The sequence below is a fragment of the Erythrolamprus reginae genome, chromosome 6, assembly GCF_031021105.1.
Source record: "Erythrolamprus reginae isolate rEryReg1 chromosome 6, rEryReg1.hap1, whole genome shotgun sequence".
NCBI classification, from domain to species: domain Eukaryota; kingdom Metazoa; phylum Chordata; class Lepidosauria; order Squamata; family Dipsadidae; genus Erythrolamprus; species Erythrolamprus reginae.
In genome coordinates this window covers 2,554,434-2,575,697 of record NC_091955.1, presented here as the reverse complement: position 1 = coordinate 2,575,697, position 21,264 = coordinate 2,554,434, and the positions used below count along the sequence as shown (strand labels likewise).

The 21,264-nt window shown below is 44.7% G+C and overlaps 1 protein-coding gene across 1 annotated transcript in view; it reads right to left on the bottom strand.

The window, feature by feature from the left end:
- Window positions 1-2,502: 2,502 nt before the first annotated feature.
- The window catches only part of RASSF8 (Ras association domain family member 8), an 86,032-nt gene continuing 67,270 nt past the window's right edge, over window positions 2,503-21,264 (bottom strand). The window contains exons 2-5 of the mRNA XM_070755040.1: window positions 15,823-16,028; window positions 8,426-9,312; window positions 6,333-6,477; window positions 2,503-5,721 (exon numbers count right to left, since the gene is read on the bottom strand). Coding sequence (XP_070611141.1) covers window positions 5,600-5,721; window positions 6,333-6,477; window positions 8,426-9,312; window positions 15,823-15,925 — 1,257 coding nt within the window. The 5' untranslated portion in view covers window positions 15,926-16,028 and the 3' untranslated portion in view covers window positions 2,503-5,599. The remainder of the gene's footprint in view (window positions 5,722-6,332; window positions 6,478-8,425; window positions 9,313-15,822; window positions 16,029-21,264) is intronic.

The window sequence follows — 21,264 nt, the reverse complement described above, 5'->3', positions numbered from 1 at the left end:
AAGACTTCCAATGGCTTTATTACTTCCATCCCTAAGGACAGGGGTGGACAACCCGACAGGGGAATTGTGGGAGTTGAAATCCACAGGTCTCAAAGTGGCCAAGGTTAGATACCCCTGCTTTAAAATGAATGATCTATCAATATCACCCTAGACTCGGCAAAATTCTTCTTTAAGAACAAAAGGTTTTTGTTGGTATGTTTCCTTTTGTTTCTATTCTCATTAAAAATGACATGCACATTGGAGAATTGTCCTGTCTAGGCAGGGGGTTGGACTAGAAGACCTTTAAGGCCCCTTCCAACTCCTCGTTATTCTAATTCTATTCTATTCTTATTCTATTCTAATTTTATTCTATTCTATTCCCCACTGGGCTCTCCATTACCTGCACAATCAATTTTCTTGCATATCTTTTGAAGTGGATAGCTTTATCAAATGCAACGTCGGAATATTTGCAATATTTGGGTTGAAAGAATCGGGATTTGTAGGAAAATTATAAGGCGGGGAGGGAATGAGGTAGGATGATTTAGGCTGTACCCCCAAGAATAAGAAAGGCAGCCCCGTTATTGGAACCCTCCTTTAACTAGACTGCTCAAAAAAAATAAAGGAAACCCTTAAAAAACACAATATAACTCCAAGTACAGTGGTACCTCATCTTACGAACGCCTCTTCTAATGAACTTTTCAAGATACGAACCCAATGTTTAAGATTTTTTTGCCTCTTCTTCCAAACTATTTTCACCTTACGAACCCAAGCAGCTGCTGCTGGGATGAAGGGGTTTCTTTCCCCCCCTTTTTTGAAGAAAGAAAAGGGAGGGGCAGCTTGGAGGAGTAAAGATTTTGCATGCTTGCAAAAGCACTGAAACGGTTTCTTTTTAAGAAAGAAAAGGGAGGGGCAGCTTGGAGGAGTAAAGATTTTACATGCTTGCAAAAGCACTGAAACGGTTTCTTTTTAAGAAAGAAAAGGGAGGGGCAGCTTGGAGGAGTAAAGATTTTGCATGCTTGCAAAAGCACTGAAACGGTTTCTTTTTAAGAAAGAAAAGGGAGGGGCAGCTTGGAGGAGTAAAGATTTTGCATGCTTGCAAAAGCACTGAAACGGTTTCTTTTTAAGAAAGAAAAGGGAGGGGCAGCTTGGAGGAGTAAAGATTTTGCATGCTTGCAAAAGCACTGAAACGGTTTCTTTTTAAGAAAGAAAAGGGAGGGGCAGCTTGGAGGAGTAAAGATTTTACATGCTTGCAGAGGCACTGAAACTGTGTCTTTTGAAAAAACAAAAGGGAGGGGCGCCCCCCTTGCCTTTCTTCCTTCCCACTCACCCTTTAGCCTAGCCTTGCTTCTTCCACCCGCCCCCTGTAGCTGCTCCTCCCTGCCCTCTGTTCGCCTCCCTTCTAAAGTTTGGGATTTTCCTGAAGGATTTGCACGCATTATTTGCTTTTACATTGATTCCTATGGGAAACATTGTTTCGTCTTACAAACGTTTCACCTTACAAACTCCTCCCGGAACCAATTAAGTTTGTATGATGAGGTACCACTGTAAATCCAACGTCTGTGAAATCAAACTGTCCACTTAGGAAGCGACACTGATGGACAATCAACTTCACCTGCTGTTGTGCACATTCAACTTTGGATTCAATGAGAATATTTCATTCCTTCAGATCTGGGATGGGTTCTTTGAGTGTTCCCTTTATTTTTTTTTGAGCAGTGTACATCTCTTTGAGGACTTTTTAATTTCCAAGGACTAAAGGCGGAGTAAGCGATTTAATCTGCGCTTTTTAGAACGTCCTATTGTAGCTTAAGACAATTCCGCGACCAGTTAAACTCAACTTACTCCTTGAAGAATTCGGAAGGAAATATTCAGATGTTGGCAGATGGTTAATTTCACAGCAAAGGTCTTTATAGATGGTTTGGAGAAGCGTTCGTAGGGGGCCCACTGCAGTTACAATCAACGCAACTCAAACTTTTGCAATGAGTTGTTATAGCTCACGGTTTGTACTTCGCACTGGATGAAATAACTACTTGAACGAACGTGAAGCCAATAACGGTTGCATTTCAACATCCCTGCTCCCCAAAGGATCATTTTTTGGGGGTGGAGCAAATCTTGGCTGAAGGGCCACATTCACGCCATTCTCCACCTTAGCACTTCCCAGAAATTTAGACTAATGTTCGCTGACTGCTAAATTTTAGAAATTGAAACCTTACACATCTGAGGATTATACACACTGAAGACCCATTGCAGAGGTCCTAGGACCCACTGGAAGTTGACATACCATTGAGACATGGCAAAATGCACTACTACTACGCCTTTGCCAAACCAGTTGTCCTTTCAACGTGTCCATCAACATCCACCAGCAAATCTTTTCTTTTATTTCATGGTGTCAAATCATAATAATTTTGGTTATAATTCTAGGAGAAGAAAAGAGGAGATTTCTCCAATGGAAATCTGATCAGCAAAATCCAGAATAGCTAAGAAAGAAAGGGGAGAAATATTTAAGAAGAGGTTTTTTAAAAAAAAAATTAGTGGTGAAATCAAAACTTCTCCTTTGCTGAAATGAAACTTTTGGACAAAATTTTACAATGTACCGGTGTATTTTGAATCCTTTGCCCATTTTCTGCTTGTTGGGCGAACGGTGAATTATCTTAATATTGGAGTTAACATTGGTAAATGTGTTCCATTACACAAGTGTTATTAAGAAAACAAGACCCTTTCCTTCATCACTCTATTCTCAGAAAAAAAGGAGCGCAATTCTGATTTTACAGCTTATCAAAATGAACATCAGGTTTCGAATAATTATAATTCTCATAATACTCAGCAACGTAGAAACGCCCTGAAATACTCAAAAAAAAAATATCCCCGTGTTCGGTTTGACATAATACTTCAAACGGTCAGAAATCTAACTGCTAAAATAACATGAACCGGTGACTTATGTGCTTATTATTATTAATTATTTCTACCATTCTGGGACATGCATTCTCCTTCGGTAAAACCTATTCTATTATTTTGGGGAGTAACTGGGTAACGAGCTACATTAGAAATAAATGTGCTTTTATTTAAATAAATGCATTTCTTCCAGAACCTCCTTTAGTTGCATCACATTCGGGACTGAAATAATTTCGCAAACAGTTATAGAAATATATATATACTGTATATATATATATATGCATATACTTCTTTCTATAGGCAAGGCATCAGGGTGGAATTTCCGGCTATTTTATATCTCATGGCCTGAGCATTTATCATCCATTCTATGTACATCTTAAACCAATCTGGACTAACAGACCTGGTTTTGCAAAAAATAAAAATAAAACAAGAGTGTTATGCAATTGGCCAACTACCATATACAGGTGTTTCTGGCTCGACAAATTGTTAAGTGGCACAAATCCACATTATAAATGGATGATTGTGTCTTTCCTGGCTATAATACAAGAACACTGTAGTGGTAAAAATAATAGTAATACTAATGGCAATAATAATAATACAAAATAAATGGTGAGAAATTCCTTTGGCAAGACATTGGACTGAAGATAGAGCATTTTGTTCCTCGATCGGCGTATTCGTTATGGCAAAATATCTCAAATATAAACTTCAGGATCATATAACGCTATTGATCTAGAAGATGTCCAAATGCTAACTGTAACCCTTACACTGTGGAGTTTCGGGCCTGAGGATCTTTAAGTGGGAAAATCCATCGGCTATTAGAAAAAGGAAGAGGAATACAATCCCACAAGGGCTACAACAAAAGAAAATCCACCACAACACAAACTTTTCTTTTAAGCATTTGGACATTGTGAGTCATTTTGTGGTGACAAAACACATTACAGTAGTACCTCTAGATACGAGCTGCTCTACATGCGAGTATTTCAAGATACGAGCCACGAGTGGAGAGACATTTCTGTTCTAGTCCTGAACTCAAATTCGGGATACGAGCCGAGCGTCCACTAGGTGGCGCAAGAATCCTTGCTTTTGGTTATCTTGGAGGTGAAAAACAAAGTCTAAAGCGATTTGTTCCACATACGAGTTGCCTCGACATACAAGCTCCCTTCTGGAATCAATTATGCTCGTATCTAGGGGTACTACTGTATTTTGATCTTCTTGTGCATTCATTCATATCTGGGCAGATTCTCTCTCTCTCACTCTCTCTCTTTCTCTCGCACCTACACATGTACACAAACACACTTTTCACACCATTGTCATGGGCAAAACCCAACTTCTACCTGACCTAAAAACAGGACTTTATCCAACTTTTTGTCCTTCGACTCTCTTTCGAAAGGCAGGTGGTCATCAGCCCCCTTACGGGAGTGGACTTCCCTCGTACGACCAATTATGAAACATACTAAAGCTTGCAACCTAGTAGTAGCTGGAGAGGGCTGTATGTTTGCCATCTTTTCGTTAACATTTGGGGTCCCCTCGCCCTGAGCTGCCACCTTCATTACCGCACGCCCCAACTAGCAACAGGTTGGAAGAAGATCTACCACGCTCTTATCAACAGGCGGTGTAAAGTGATACTACGCGGATGTGAAGGAGGACAGAGGGAGGACCTGGATTCAAAATGGCGTCTTAGATAACAACAGCCACGGAGGGGGGAGGGAGTAATACAGGGCCTACTCTAAAGCAAGACCTGCGACGAGAAACAATACACCCACATTCACACATCGTAATCTAACTGCATAGAGGAGAGTTGGGGGAAAGCGAAGGACCTGTGGAACTTCAACTCCCAGAATTCCAGAGACAGCCATCAGGGACTACAACTCCCAGGATTCCTATGGCAGCGTTGCTGGCTCAAGAATCCTGGGTGTTGAAGTCCACAGGTCATCCAAGGGGCATCCTTTCCCCATATACCCCTGGCATAGGGAGCGAGCATTTTCTAGGGGAGAGGCGTGGGGGAGTTGCCGTTCCACTCCGCTACCGGTGTGGTGCGCGTACAGCTCTGCATCTCTGGCGAGTGTGCGCGGGCGCATCTGAGTGAGATTTTGCTTCTGTGCATCTTGTGAGAGGACGCCAGTGCCCGTGAGATTTCGACGATTTTCTTTGCTTTCGCACATGTGCAGAAGCAAAAAAGCACCAAAATCTCACACATGCATGCTCCCCCTCGTGAAATTTTGCATCCTGCACATGCACAGAAGCAAACTCCCACAAGGGGGCGTGCATGCGCAGGCCAGAGATACGGAGCTGCACAGCAGCTCCGTTTTCACACTACCGGAGCTAGGGCGTGGCCCGTATCGGTAGCAACCCGCTCCTGGAGGGAGGGGTGTCTCTGATCAACCATGGATGCCTGCTAAGAAATATTTATGCTTCAGAAATAGCAATAATAATATTGAAAACAAAAGAAAAACAAAGAAAGCTATTTTAACATGGCTGTTCGGGCCGCCGTGGGCTCCACCATTGTGTTTTGTTCTTCGTTGTATAATCCAGCGCCCGGCGCGAGACTCCACGTTTGTCGCCGATCGTATTAAAAAAACAGGCAATGAAATTCCCCCAGTGGGATAGGTTATTCGAATGCCAGAGTTTGGTGGCGGTCTTCTCCTTCCTCCATAAGTCCCGGCAGAAGGAAACAGCCTGCGGTTCTTGGGTTACCTTCAAAAGTCCGCTGCAGAAGGAGAACTCGAGGCTGTTATACGTAAATACCCTCGGGGTTAAACCCAGAGGACAATGGGTTCTGCAAGATCCGAAGATTGCTGGGAAGCTGTCGGGAGGAACTCGGGCGTTTGAGGGAGCTGGTTTGAAAGACGGGTTCTGTGGGAGGAGAACCAGATTAGTACCAAGTCTTCAAACACGGTTACCTTAACACAAGTCTTCTCAATTATTTTCTGTTATGCCCCCCCAGGAAGAAGTAAACATTTCGCGCCCCCAACTCTCCGCCGAGTGTGTCTCGTGGTCCACCCCGCTATCTCCAAATTGCACATCAACGCGAGTCCTACCTGATGTTTGTACCACTACCTGCATCCCATTCCTTGGCGATGTGTCCAGGGAAGCCCATTCTAAAAGAAAATGTCCCACAAGCTTGAGACATTTGATTGAACTTCTGAGATATTTCTTTTTTAGAAGGGGCTGCTCTGGACACAACTCTGAGGAACGCGACAGAGGTACCGGTAAAAGTATCAAGTAGGACACACCTCTTACTCCCTGCTGCAAAAAAATCACATTCCCTGGGGTCATGTGCCCCCCTGGCATTGCTCCGTGACCCTCAAAAAACCAAGGGTGAACTCTCAACAGATCCCTCCTAAGATCTGTTTTGAACATGCGTGGAAGTGAAATCAAGTGAAGGAGCGCGAAATGTCGCCATGCGAACTGGCGACGAAGGCCAGTGGAACCCACCCCTTGGTGCGGTTAATCTCAAAATATACCTTTCTCAAGCTCTGGGTGTGACATCTCCAATTCGATGGGCTCAGCCGGAAGGACCGTGACTTTCGTCCCCGTCTGTTGGATGAACTGTTGGAGGTTGACTTGACGCAGTTCTTTCGTCAGCTGCTCCAGTTCTTGTTCTCTTTCCTAAGGAGGAGAAGAAAGGGAAACCGGTTCAGGGACGGTAAGAGAGTTGGAAGGGACCCTTGGAGGTCATCCAGTCCTGCCCTTCTGCTCTCTTGCAGGAGATTGTTCCTGATAGAGGGCAGGCCAATCTTATGTTAAAAACCTCTAGTGATGGAGCACCCACAATTTCTGAAGGCAATTTGTTCCAATGGTGATAGTGCTACGTACAAAACAGTTGGGTTTGCAACATATAAACAAGCTAACAATGAATGCAATAACAAGCAGGAAGAGGGAGATTGTGATCCCGCTATATAGAGCGCTGGTGAGACCACATTTGGAATAATACTGTGTTCAGTTCTGGAGACCTCACCTACAAAAAGATATTGACAAAATTGAACAGGTCCAAAGACGGGCTACAAGAATGGTGGAAGGTCTTAAGCATAAAACGTATCAGGAAAGACTTCATGAACTCCATCTGTATAGTCTGGAGGACAGAAGGGAAAGGGGGGACATGATCAAAACATTTAAATATGTTAAAGCGTTAAATAAGGTCCAGGAGGGAAGTGTTTTTAATAGGAAAGTGAACACAAGAACAAGGGGACACTATCTGAAGTTAGCTGGGGGAAAGATCAAAAGCAACATGAGAAAATATTATTTTACTGAAAGAGTAGTAGATCCTTGGAACAAACTTCCAGCAGACGTGGTTGGTAAATCCACAGTAATTGAATGTAAACATGCCTGGGATAAACATAGATCGATCCTAAGATAAAATACAGAAAATAGTATAAGGGCAGACTAGATGGACCATGAGGTCTTTTTCTGCCGTCAGTCTTCTATGTTTCTATGTTTCTATGCTAATATGTATTGAAATGCTATAGCAGTGATGGCGAACCTATAGCACAAGTGCCCCAGCAGGCACGCGGAGCCGTATCTGCTGGCATGTAAGCTGTTGGCCTAAGCTCCGCTCCAACGTGCATGTGTGTGTGCCAGCCAGCTGATTTTTGGCTCTCATAGAGGCTCTGGGAGGGCGTTTTGGGTGGGGTGGGAGAGGGCATTTTTACCTTCCCCTGTCTCCAGGGAAGCCTTTGGAACCTGGGGAGGGCCCAAACACGAGCCTACTGGGGCCACCAGAAGCTGGGGAACAGGCCATTTCCAGCCTCCAGAGGGCCTCCGGGCATTGCCCTCCCCAGGCATTGAATTATGGGTGTGGGCACTCACACATATGCCATAGCACACATGCACACTCTTTCGGCACCCGAGGAAACAAAGGTTCGCCATCACTGTACTATAGCTTTAAGAGGTAGTGTTGCAAATTGCCACAAGAGGGAGCCAGAGAGCATGATTCTCTTGATGGTGGGCCAAGGCCAGCACTTAGGGGACCCCCTGATATGTATTATTATGTAAAAGTAAAAAGTTTATGTTTTATTATCTTATTCTACCGCAGCAAAAGGAGTCGGAGAACAATGCTTTTCTCTTTTTCTCTTTATTTCCCCTTCTCTTCATTTCTCTTTGTATTTCTCTCATTATTGGGAATGTATTATTTGGAACCTTGACAATAAACCAGTGTTCTCAACCTGGGGATGGGGACCCCTTTGGGGGTCGAATGACCATTTCACAGGGGTTGCCTAAGACCACAGGAAAAGACAACATTTCCCCTGGTGTTAAGAGCTAAGGCTTCTATTCTGGCACCTTAGAATGTAATTTTACAATCCGACCAATCAGGCGCTGACAGTGGGGGTGTCCCTCTGACCTTCCTGCCAATCAGCTTAAAGCTCTATTGGGAGAATTGGTGCTAGATTTATGGTTGGGGGTCACCACAACATGAGGAACTCTACGAGTCTACGGAGAGGGGCGGCATACAAATCCAATAAATTATTATTATTATTATTAAGGGGTTGCGGCGTTAGAAAGGTTGAGAACCACTGTAATAAACAAATAAAACATTCCAAGTCGAATAAACGGATCCCACCTGTAACCGCTTGGTCGCCTGCCCGAGAGACCGCTCCACGGCTTTGAGGCCGTTTTCCAGCCGGAGGCTTTGCTGGCCGTGAAGGTCGAGTTCCCCTCTGACTTTGTCGATCTTCCCTCGGACTTCCTCCTCGTTGACTTGCGCCTCCTGGACTTCCCGCTGCAATTTTTCTGCCTCCAGGCCACTTTCCATGTGGCGGATCTGGGCCACGTAGTCCCTCAGCCGGCTCTCGCAGTCCGCCACCCGCTGCCGGGTCTCCTGGAATTGCTCCTTCAGCTGCTTCTCGTTCTCCTGCTCGATCTGGAGCTCGTTCTCCCAGAACTCCTCCTCCTCAATCTCCACCTCGTTCCGCTTCAGCTTCTGCTCCAGCTTGACGATTTTGTCCTCCAGGCTGAAGCTGAACTTCTGCTCCCAGTAGCGGATCTCGGCCTCGCTCGAGTCCAGCTGTTTCTCCACCGTCTGCAGCTTCTCCGTCTGCAGACGGACGAGCTTCTTCAGCTCGTCCGCCGTCGTCTTGCAGTGGAGGACCTTCTGCTTGAACTCAGACTCTTTGCTCTTCCCGAAAATGTCCATCAGGCCTTTGGCCCCGCCGGTGAACGTCAACGATTTCCGTTTGGGCTCCCTCCGTTTGATCGACTTGTCATTCTGAGGCCGGAGCTTAGCCAACGGCGGTAAGCTTTGCCGGTACAAAGTCCTTTCTGGGATCCGAGCGATGCTGTCTGAGGTCGGCCGCTCGCTCAGCGATGGCCCTGTGCGTCGTAAGACGAGCTGCACGTCGCTGGCGTGTTGGCCCCATTTGTTCAGAGAAATGATCGGGTTTTCGTGAGGCGCTAAATGCCTCTCTGTATCCCGCCATTTCTCTATCAGGGTGTATCTCCCTGTACGACCTGTAACAAAAAAGAAAAGAAATAAGGACATGGAAACAAAGAAGGCGTAATACCAATCCAAAGCAAAATACAGTGGTACCTCTACTTATGAACTTAATTCATTCCAAGACCAGGATCTTAAGTAGAAAAGTTTGTAAGAAGAAGCAATTTTCCCCATAGGAATCAATGTAAAAGCAAATAATGCGTGCGTTTGGGGATACCACAGGGAGGGTGGAGGCCCTGTTTCCTCCCAGGAGACTCCTAGAGAGGCCCCACAGAGGCTTCTCCCCATTTTTTATGGCCCTGTTTCCTCCCAGGAGATTCCTAGAGAGGCCCCACAGAGGCTTCTCCCCATTTTTTCTGGCCCTGTTTCCTCCCAGGAGATTCCTAGAGAGGCCCCACAGAGGCTTCTCCCTGCCTTTTCCAGCCCTGTTTCCTCCCAGGAGATTCCTAGAGAGGCCCCACGGAGGCTTCTCCACATCTTTTCTGGCCCTGTTTCCTCCCAGGAGATTCCTAGAGAGGCCCCACGGAGGCTTCTCCCTGCCTTTTCCAGCCCTGTTTCCTCCTAGGAGATTGCTAGAGAGGCCCCACGGAGGCTTCTCCCCATCTTTTCTGGCCCTGTTTCCTCCCAGGAGATTCCTAGAGAGGCCCCACAGAGGCTTCTCCTTGCCTTTTCCAGCCCTATTTCCTCCCAGGAGATTCCTAGAGAGGCCCCACGGAGGCTTCTCCACATCTTTTCTGGCCCTGTTTCCTCCCAGGAGATTCCTAGAGAGGCCCCACGGAGGCTTCTCCCCATCTTTTCTGGCCCTGTTTCCTCCCAAGAGATTCCTAGAGAGGCCCCACAGAGGCTTCTCCTTGCCTTTTCCTGCCCTATTTCCTCCCAGGAGATTCCTAGAGAGGCCCCACGGAGGCTTCTCCACATCTTTTCTGGCCCTGTTTCCTCCCAGGAGATTCCTAGAGAGGCCCCACAGAGGCTTCTCCTTGCCTTTTCCTGCCCTATTTCCTCCCAGGAGATTGCCAGAGTGGCCCCATGGAGGCTTCTCCCTGCCTTTTCTGGCTACAGTTTCGGAGGCTTCGGTTTGTAAATGGAAAATTCTTCTTCTTCTTATTTATTAGACTTGTATGCCACCCCTCTCTGAGGACTCGGAGTCCTCAAGAACCAAACATATAATTGGTCTTGAGAAGAAGATTGTTGAGAATCCTGAACACCTGGTTCTTATCTAGAAAAGTTCGTAAGTAGAGGCATTTGTAGGTACCACTGTAATTAAAAAGATTTTGGATTGTGCAGAAATGGATAAATTGACTATTGAACTAAAGGAAAAAGAAGATTCGGAATATTATAAAACATGGAATTTATTATATGAGTGGTTTTTACAAAAGAAAATGAAATATGGAGAAATATTGTATTGGCATTTCTGCGTTAGCAAAAACTTCAGAAGGGAAGGATTTAGAGGTAGTGATTTCGGACAGTCTCCAAATGGGTGAGCAGTGTGGTCAGGCGGTAGGGAAAGCAAGTAGAATGCTTGGCTGCATAGCTAGAGGTATCACAAGCAGGAAGAGGGAGATTGTGATCCCACTGTATAGAGCGCTGGTGAGACCACATTTGGAATAATACTGTGTCCAGTTCTGGAGACCTCGCCTACAAAAAAATATTGATAAAATTGAACGGGTCCAAAGACAGGCTACAAGAATGGTGGAAGGTCTGAAGCATAAAACGTATCAGGAAAGACTCAATGAACTCAATCTGTATAGTCTGGAGGACAGAAGGGAAAGGGGGGACCTGATCGAAATCTTTAAATATGTTGATTTGAGGTTGTAAGTCATTGCAATGACAGGGAAGAGTCAGCAGAGGGCGGTATCGCACCACAAGAACACCAGACAGAAATTTTAAAAGTTTGTTGGATAATCAAAGTATTTACTCCACCGGTAAATTAGTTTATGGTAACTTAATGGAAACTGCATTAGCACTACCACTTTGCAAAACTAACAAGCCACATCAAACAGCGTATGGATGAGGCATAGAATATATATATATAAATAATCACTTCCTTAACATCAACAAATGATTTAATGCAACCGTGAAAGCAGTTTGTGATAATTTAACCCGAATCTACATCAGCACCGACCCACTCTGCAAATTAAAAAGCCATATTTACAAAACATATTGATGGGGCACGTATAAAATTCACTCTGTAACAATTAAAATTACTGCAGGGGTAAAGCAGTTTTTCATCATGAAACTAGATCAAAGAATGTTTTTCGTTCAAGTCGAATCCAATGTTTACGTTGTAAAAACTCCACCTAGGAAGAGAAATAAATAAAGCAGAATAGACTTGCAAGGTTCTTTAGTAGTGCATATTAAATAAAGTTATTTAAAATCTTTGTTGGAGTTTATTTCTTGATCGGGTCTAGGTAGCTTGGGGATCAAACTGTTAATAATTCTTTAAAAAGGGGCAAAAAGAGGGAGAAAGAGTAAGTAAAAAGTTGAAGGGAGAAGAGAAAGAGTGGAAGGAAGAAGGAAAATGGAGAGAAGGAATAAGAAGGTAGATAGAAGAGAGGGAGAAAGAGGGAGGGGCGTGTAAAGAGATATAGAATAGCAGACTGAGGACGGAACTAATAGGTGCAAAGTGAAACATTGAGTTAAGAATGATTGATAGAAATACATAATTAAAGGTTAAATTATATATATATTTATATATTAATATACAAATTATATATTAGAAGTTAATGGATGAATAGAATAGAATAGAAAATATGGAAGGTGTTGTGGTTGGCTTTGGCCCAGCTCCTGCCCCAGGGAATGGGGAAGTGGATGCAGGGGAAACTTCAACATGTCACAGGCCTCTGTTATTTCCGACAGAATCAGTTCAGAGTTCAGTTTCCTCGGACGAAGAAGAAGGTGGGAGCGACTCGGCAGAGGAGGGCTTGGCACACAGCCCAGGCAGTCAATCTCCCTTATCTTCCCTTGGTTCAGATGATGACATTTTGGATCCACGCAAGCGCAGAATTATGCGTAGAAGAGGCCAAGTAAGAACATATTAAAGGAAATAAGGGAGGCCACCTGTGTTTCGGTGGGGCTCCAGTAATTAGGGCTGCTGCTATAAATAGCAGCATGTGGGTTTGGCCATTGTGGAAAAATATTTGATCAGAGTTGGTCAGGAATCCTGTGTTTTCTGGACTTTGTTGCTTTTTCACGCCTTGGAAAACAAAGCAGAGTAATGTGTGTGTGTGTGTCTCACTTCCTTGGAAGAAGAAGGGGTGTGAAGTTTCTTCACAGCTGCTAGCTAAGTACTTAATGACTGCTTAAGGGAAATTGTACAGACTACCCGGTTGTTTTGGGACGAGTGCTCTTTGCAATACAAAAAGGGTGCTTAGTTTATTTTGAATTTTGTGATAAAGAACACTGTTTTGAATTTTCAAACGTGTGTGTGTCTGAAATTTGTACCCTTGAATTTTCGGGAGGCTCCTACCAGAGAGCCCGGCAGAACAGAATGTAGTGGAATAGAATAGAATAGAATGTGGAATGGAATGGAACAGAATAAGAATTAGAATAGAAAATAGAAAATACAGAATAGAATAGAATAGAATAGAATAGAATGGAATAGAATTCTTTATTGGCCAAGTGTGATTGGAAACACAAGGAATTTGTTTTTGTTGCAAAAATTCTCAGTGTACATAAAAGAAAAAATCATAAGGATACAACCAACAAGTTACAGTCCTACAGTCCTAAGTGGGAGGAGATGGGTGATGTGAACGATGAGAAGACTAATAGTAATAGTAATGCAGCCTTAGTAAATAGTTTGACAGTGTTGAGGGAATTATTTGTTTAGCAGAGTGCTGGTGTTTGGGAAAAAACTGTTCTTGTGTCTAGTTGTCTTGGTGTGCAGTGCTCTGAAGCCTCATTTTGAGGGTTGGAGTTGAAACAGTTGATGTCCAGAATGCGAGGGGTCAGTCAATATTTTCACGGCCCTCTTTTTGACTCAGTCCTCAATGGAAGGCAGGTTGGCAGCCATGTTTTTTTCTGCAGTTCTGATTCTCCTCTGAAGTCCGTGTCGGTCTTGTTGGGTTGCAGAACCGAAGCAGACAGTTATAGAGGTGCAGGTAACAGACTCGATAATTCCTCTCTAGATCATAATGAGGACCGGAGCCTTGTTCATCAGACTTGGGTGACGTCCAGGATACAAGAGACAACCTTCCCATCTGCCAAACCTTGAAAATTCTCAAATGTTTATTGTTAAAAACGTAGGGAAGGCTGGTCTCCACTCCAAGAATACTGAGAAAACATTTTGAATACAGAACTTTGCAAGCTCACTGCAAGACCCTGTTGCATTCAAAACAGTTGCTCCCCCACCAGGGAGCCTTGAAGTTATTCTGAGCTCAGTGCAAACGCTGTGCTGACTTAGAAGTAGGGCTTTTCAAAATCAAAAGGGTTTAAAATTCAAAATGGGGACAGATCTTAGGAAGGTAAACTGCTTAGAGAGGGCTGTAAAAGCACCATGAAGTAGTACATACAGGTAAGTGCTATTCCTTCCTTCCTTCCCTCCCTCCTTCCTAACTTTTTCCCTCCCTCCCTCCATCCTTCCTTCCTATCTTTCTTCCCTCCCTCCCTCCTTCTCTCCCTCCAGCCTTCCTTCCCTCCTTCCTTCCTATCTTTCTTCCCTCCCTCCTTCCCTCCCTTCCTCCCTCCCTCCCTATCTTTCTTCCCTCCCTCCCTCCTTCCTTCCTTCCTACCTATCTTTCTTCCCTCTCTCCCTCCTTCCATCCATCCATCCATCCATCCTTCCTCCCTATCTTTCTTCCCTCCCTCCTTCCTTCCTTCCTATCTTTCTTCCCTCTCTCCCTCCTTCCATCCATCCATCCATCCTCCCTATCTTTCTTCCCTCCCTCCCTCCCTCCAGCCTTCCTTCCCTCCTTCCTTCCTATCTTTCTTCCCTCCCTCCTTCCCTTCCTCCCTCCCTCCCTATCTTTCTTCCCTCCCTCCTTCCTTCCTTCCTTCCTATCTTTCTTCCCTCTCTCCCTCCTTCCATCCATCCATCCATCCTTCCTCCCTATCTTCCCTCCCTCCCTGTTTTATTTATTTATTTATTTGATTTGTATGTCGCCCCTCTCCGTAGACACCTCCGTAGAGGTATAACAAGCAGGAAGAGGGAGATTGTGATCCCGCTATATAGAGCGTTGGTGAGACCACATTTGGGATAATACTGTATTCAGTTCTGGAGACCTCACCTACAAAAAGAGATGGAACAAATTGAACGGGTCCAAAGATGGGCTACAAAAGTGGTGGAGGGTCTTAAGCATAAAACTGATCAGGAAAGACTCCATGAACTCCATCTGCCTAGTCTGGAGGACAGAAGGAAAAGGGGGGACAGGATCGAAACATTTAAATATGTTCAAGGGTTAAATAAGGTTCAGGAGGGAAGTGTTTTTCATAGGAAAGTGAACCCAAGAACAAGGGGGCACAAATTGAGTTCAGTTGGGGGAAAAATCAGAAGCAACATCAGAAAATATTATTTTATGGAAAGAGGAGTAGATGCTTGGAACAAACTTCCAGCAGACGTGGTCAGTAAATCCACAGTATCTGAATGTAAACATGCCTGGGATAAACCTAGATCCATCCTAAGATAAAACACAGGAAATAGTATAAGAGCGGACTAGATGGACCATGAGGTCTTTTTCTGCCGTCAATCTTCTATACAGTAGAACCCCGACTTACGAGACTAATTGGTTCCGGAAGGAGGCTCGTAAGTCGGAACGCTCGTATGACGAAACATTGTTTCCCATAGGAAACAATGTAAAGTCAATTAATCCGTGCAACAACAAAAAAAAACCGCTGCCGCCGAACGCGGAAGTTAGCGTTCAGAGACAGCTGCGAAGCAGCGCGCGTGTTTTAAAATGTGGCAGCCGGCCTGGGGGGCTCGGGGGGAAGCCCCCAAGCCCCCCAGGCCGGCTGCCACGTTTTAAAACACCCGCGCCGCTTCGCAGCTGTCTGCTGAATCCGGAACGCTAACTTCCGCGTTCGGATTCAGCAGACAGCTGCGAAGCAGCGCGCGTGTTTTAAAAGGTTGCAGCCGGCCTGGGGGGCTTGCCAGCACCCCCCCGAGCCCCCCAGGCCGGCTGCAACCTTTTAAAACACGCGGGATACGAGCGCCAAGGAGCTGTCTCCTGAAGCCGAAAGCGGAAGTTAGTGTTCGGCTTCAGGAGACAGCTCCTTGGCGCTCGTATCCCGAATGTGAGCTCGGGAGGCGAACAAAAATGTCGCTCCCCTCCCAGCTCTTATCTCGAGTAGCTCGTAAGTAGAGCTGCTCATATGTCGAGGTTCCACTGTATTTGTTTGTTTCTAACTCCCTTGAAGCACAACTGATCAGCTCCTTAGCTGTGTTTGGGGCCGAATTCTCCTTCGGCGTATGCGTGGAAGTGAAATTGCATGAGGGGGTGCACGCATGTGCGAGAGCGGAGCGAGCAATGGGTGGAACACATCCCCAGGCCCTCCCCGCTCACCTCCAAGTATAAATGTCAGGAGCGTAAACTCACCTATAGCCTGGGCAAGCGCTATCACCACTTCCTGGCACGTCGTAACTTCCGTGACTCCACAAACGATCCTTTGGACTCCATCGACCCAAACTTTCAGCTCCATCGTCTCACCTGGATCACCTGAGGGCCATGCAGACAATCTTTGAAGCGTCAGGTCATGTTTGCAGCTACGTCTGGTTACGCCGACATGTTACGGCCATTGTTACCTGGAACGGCGAAAGGTGGAAAAGGTTATCATTTAAATTACGTCCACCGTAGTATTTTCAGGGGTTTTTAAGATCCAAAGAGTTTTCTCCTCATACATCATTTGTGTTTTTTCTAAAAAAATCCGAGTGCAAAATGGCAGAAGCGATTTGTCGAGAAAACACATTACAGGAAGTGCTCGGATTACGACCGCCAATGAGCCCATCTTTGCTGCTAAGTGAAACTTTTGCTAAGCAAGTTCTGCCTTACTTTACGGCCTTTCTGTTAGTACGCCTCGGTACGAAACCTTCAACACACATTAAGCAGAGTTGTGGTGTAGGTAATGTGGGTTAGCCAGACAATGACTCAGATTTAGTATCAATGAATATACAACAATATTATTATTTACAAATGTACAGAATCAACAATATAATTCTCTAATAGTTTACAAACCACGCACACAGCAAGAATACAGCTCACAGCAAAATATATCTCTAACAAAGTAACTCCCCCCCAAAGGGAACGGTGTTGGTGCCCTCTTCTGGCCAAACAGTAATATTTCCTTAAAGGTACAGTCTTTATATTTTACAGACTAACATTGTAAGTTTAATGGAAACTGCAGTTTAATGTTTCCAAATGTAAAATAATGTACTTGGGGAAAAGGAATACTCAATCTGAGTATTGTATTGGCAGTTCTGTGTTAGCAAAAACTTCAGAAGAGAAGGATTTAGGGGTAGTGATTTCTGACAGTCTCAAAATGGGTGAGCAGTGTGGTCGGGCGGTAGGAAAAGCAAGTAGGATGCTTGGCTGCATAGCTAGAGGTATAACAAGCAGGAAGAGGGAGATTGTGATCCCCTTATATAGAGCGCTGGTGAGACCACATTTGGAGTACTGTGTTCAGTTCTGGAGACCTCCCCTACAAAAAGATATTGACAAAATTGAACGGGTCCAAAGATGGGCTACAAGAATGGTGGAAGGTCTTAAGTATAAAATGTATCAGGAAAGACTTAATGAACTCAATCTGTATAGTCTGGAAGACAGAAGGAAAAGGGGGGGCATGATCGAAACATTTAATTATGTTAAAGGGTTAAATAAGGTTCAGGAGGGAAGTGTTTTTAATAGGAAAGCGAACACAAGAACAAGGGGGCTCAATCTGAAGTTAGTTGGGGTAAAGATCAAAGGCAACATGAGAAAATATTATTTTACTGAAAGAGTGGTAGATCCTTGGAACAAACTTCCAGCAGACATGGTTGGTCAATCCACAGTAACTGAATTTAAACATGCCTGGGATAAACATATATCCATTGTAAGATAAAATACAAAAAATAGTATAAGGGCAGACTAGATGGACCATGAGGTCTTTTTCTGCTGTCCTTCTTCTATGTTTCTATGTTTACTGTATGGCAACACCCAAGTAGGTTACGTACAATGTACTAACCTACAATATGCTAACCTAATCTACTAAACGTTCTCATCACAATCCCTCCAGGTATTAAATTAGCAAAATGGTTGTTAAATGAATCTGGAATCCCCCTGCTTGTCAGAAGGTCGCCAAAGGGGACCACGTGACCCCAAGATGCTGCGACCATCATAAATAAGAGTCAGTTGCTAAGCATCTGAATTTTGACCACCTGACCATAAGGATGCAACCGCGGTCCTAAGCATTAAAAATATTATTCAATTTTTTTCATTGATGTTGTAACTTTGAACAGTCATTAAATGAAAACTGTTGTAGGTCAAGAAGTATCTGCAGGTTAAAAAGACCATTCCACTAAAGCACACTGGGACCATTATTACATCATCATCATCACCACCACCAACACCACCATTATTATTATCATCTCTTTTATTCATTAAACATGAAATTCAGTCCACTGTACATCATCATCATCAAGTTATGTGGTGTAGTGGCCTAGAGGTGGAGCTATCGCCTCAATATCAGGAGGCTGAGAGTTCGATCCTAGGTAGAGATAGATATTTCTCTCTGTGGGCACCATGAGAATATATCTGCTGAACAAAACTCCTCATTGGCAACAGAAGGGCAGTGGGCCAGTAAAACATTCTGCTAGCTCCATTCAGTTGCCCAGACTCCACCCTATAAGGGATTCTGGAGGAGGAGGAAGAAGAAGGAGGAGGAGGAGGAGGAGGAGGAGGAGGAGGAGGAGGAGGAGGAGGAAGAGGAAGGAGAAGAGAAGGAGGAAGGAGAAGAGGAGAAACACATTAGAAATACATTTTAGCAACAGGAATTCAATCCCTGGATGGCAGTGACTCATTCCCTAATAAAGTGTCTGTTTGCATCTGCTATGAGATGTGCTTGATTTAAAAGATAATAAAGTCTGACAGATGTTTTCTGCTGGTGATGAAAATGGCAGGTTGCAATCTTTCATCTGGTTTGAGTACCTCCACTATTCCTTTTGCAAGGGGCTCTTGAGACGAGGACAAGCAGATCTTATTTTTATTTTTATTCAAACGGTTGTGGGAACACATTTCTTAACCAAAAATGGGGGGGGAGCACACAATGTATTATATAATTCATTTATTAACCCATTTGGTGCATGCCACCTACTCCCTAAATTTTACAAAGCTTAGGTTCCGAACAATAAAATTGTAAGAACACATCTATCCATCCATCCATCCGTCCATCCATCCATCTCTATTTCTCATCTTCTATCTATCTATCTATCTATCTATCTATCTATCTATCTATCTATCTATCTATCTATCTATCTATCTATCTATCTATCTATCTATCTATCTATCTATCTATCTAATCTATCTATCTAATCTATCTATCTATCTATCTATCTATCTATCTACCTACCTACCTACCTTTATCTGTCTATTATCCAACTGTCTGTCAGTCAGTCAGTCTGTCTGTCTATCCATTTATCATCTATCTCTATCCATCCATCCATCCATCTAATCTATCTTTCTGTCTACATTAATTTGTCTGTCTATTATCCATCCATCTGTCTCTTTATCATCTATCTATCTATCTATCTATCTATCTATCTATCTATCTATCTATCTATCTATCTATCTATCTATCTATCCATCCACCTACCTACCCACCCACTATAGCTTTAAGAGTTAGTGTGGAGAATTGCCACAAGAGGGAGCCAGAAGCATCATTCTCTCTGGGTGTCTCTGTTATTTCTCTGTTTGGTATTGCCGATTCATTGTGACTGCTGTAGTAAGAACTGTGTGTTCCATGATGGTTTATGTATTTGTAAGCTGTTCAAGGAAGGCTTGTAGTATTGTTAATGTATCGAGAGTTATTGACTGATTTGACTGTGTATGACAAGTCTGTTTAACTTGACTACGATATTTGCTAAAGTAAATATTATTTTATACAATTTAATGTATCTGGTTTGTATAACTGAACCGTTACTCATATCTCCTGACTATCTATGGCAGGGGTCCCCAAACTTGGCAAGTTTAAGACTTGTGGACTGCAACTCCCAGAATTCTATAGCCAGCTATACTGGCTGGAGAATTCTGGGAGTTGAAGCCCAGAAGTCTTAAAATTGCCAAGTCTGAAGACCTATGATCTACGGGATATCTGCTAGGATTCCACGTTTCAATTTCAGCAGAAATGTCGGGTTCCATTGTGATTGAAAGACAAGGGCCACCTGTACTATTATCAACTCTTCCTCATGGATTCAAGAGAAACAGGACAAATTGATGGGACAGGTGGCTCATTTAATTCCATCCCTTCACATGCCACTCTTCGGCTTAAAGTCTTAGCAGCGCCAAGGGTTCGAAGCCTACCAGCTTAATCCAGGATCAGCAACACATGGATGGAAGGTTAAACTAAGGTTGCACCTTTTCAGCGCAACTAAAGAAGTGATGTGCTGAATCCCGAAGAACTCCGAATTTTTCAGAACAAGACAATATCCTGAGCATAAGTGAATCAAGAATGAAGCCAGTGCAGGCTGGTCCACTCAAGAGAAAATTTTAAATGTCTAGAGCCATGATGGCGAACCTATGACACAGGAGACTTTGCCATGTTTCAGCTCCAACGCGCATGCGCGCATGGGCCAGCTGATTTTCAGCCTTGGGAAAGGCATCAGGGAAGCTTCCAGAAGCCCCAAAACCAAAAAAATCCCCCAATGGGCAAACCGGAATTTCATAGAAACGAACTTCCGTTTTGCTCGTGTGCTGTTTTTCACATCCTTCTGCGACGGCTGGCTAGAGAGGTTGGGAGTGGGGAGCACTGTTCTTCAGTGGTTCTCCTCCTACCTCTCTGGCCAATTGCAGTTGGTGTTAGTGGGGGGTCAGAGGTCAACCTCGAGGCTTCTCCCTTGTGGGGTGCCCCAGGGGTCAGTCCTCTCCCCCTGCTATTTAATATCTGCATGAAACCGCTGGGTGAGATCATCCAAGGGCACGGGGTGAGGTGCCATCAATACGCTGATGACACCCAGCTGTACATCTCCACCCCATGTCCAGTCGGTGAAGCGGTGGAAGTGATGTGCCGGTGCCTGGAGGCTGTTAGGGTCTGGATGGGTGTCAATAGGCTGAAACTCAACCCTGACAAGACGGAGTGGCTGTGGGTTCTGCCTCCCAAGGACAATTCCATCAGTCCGTCAATCACCCTGGGGGGGGGGGAATTGCTGACCCCCTCAGAGAGGGTCCTCAACTTGGGCGTCCTCCTTCATCCACAGCTCACATTAGAGCACCATCTTTCAGCTGTGGTGAGGGGGGCGTTTGTTCAGATTCACCTGGTGCACCAGTGGCGGCCCTATTTGGACCGGGACTCACTGCTCACAGTCACTCATGCCCTCGAGGTTTGACTACTGCAACGCTCTCTACGTGGGGCTACCTTTGAAGAGTGTTCGGAAACTTCAGATCGTACAGAATGCAGCCCCGCGAGCTATCATGGGCTTTCCCAGATATGCCCATATTTCATCAACACTCCGCGACTTGCACTGGCTGCTGATCAGTTTCCGGTCACAATTCAAAGTGTTGGTAATGACCTATAAATCCCTATATGGCATCGGACCAGAATACCTACGGGACCGCCTTCTGCCGCACGAATCCCAGCGGCCAATCAGGTCCCACAGAGTTGGCCTTCTCTGGGTCCCGTCGACTAAATAGTGTCATCTGGCGGGACCCAGGGGAAGAGCCTTCTCTGTGGCGGCCCCGGTCCTCTGGAATCAACTCCCCCGGAGATTCGAATTGCCACCACCCTCCTTGTCTTCCGCAAGATGTTAAAGACCCACTTAAGTCGCCAGGCATGGGGGGACCGGTTCCCCTCTT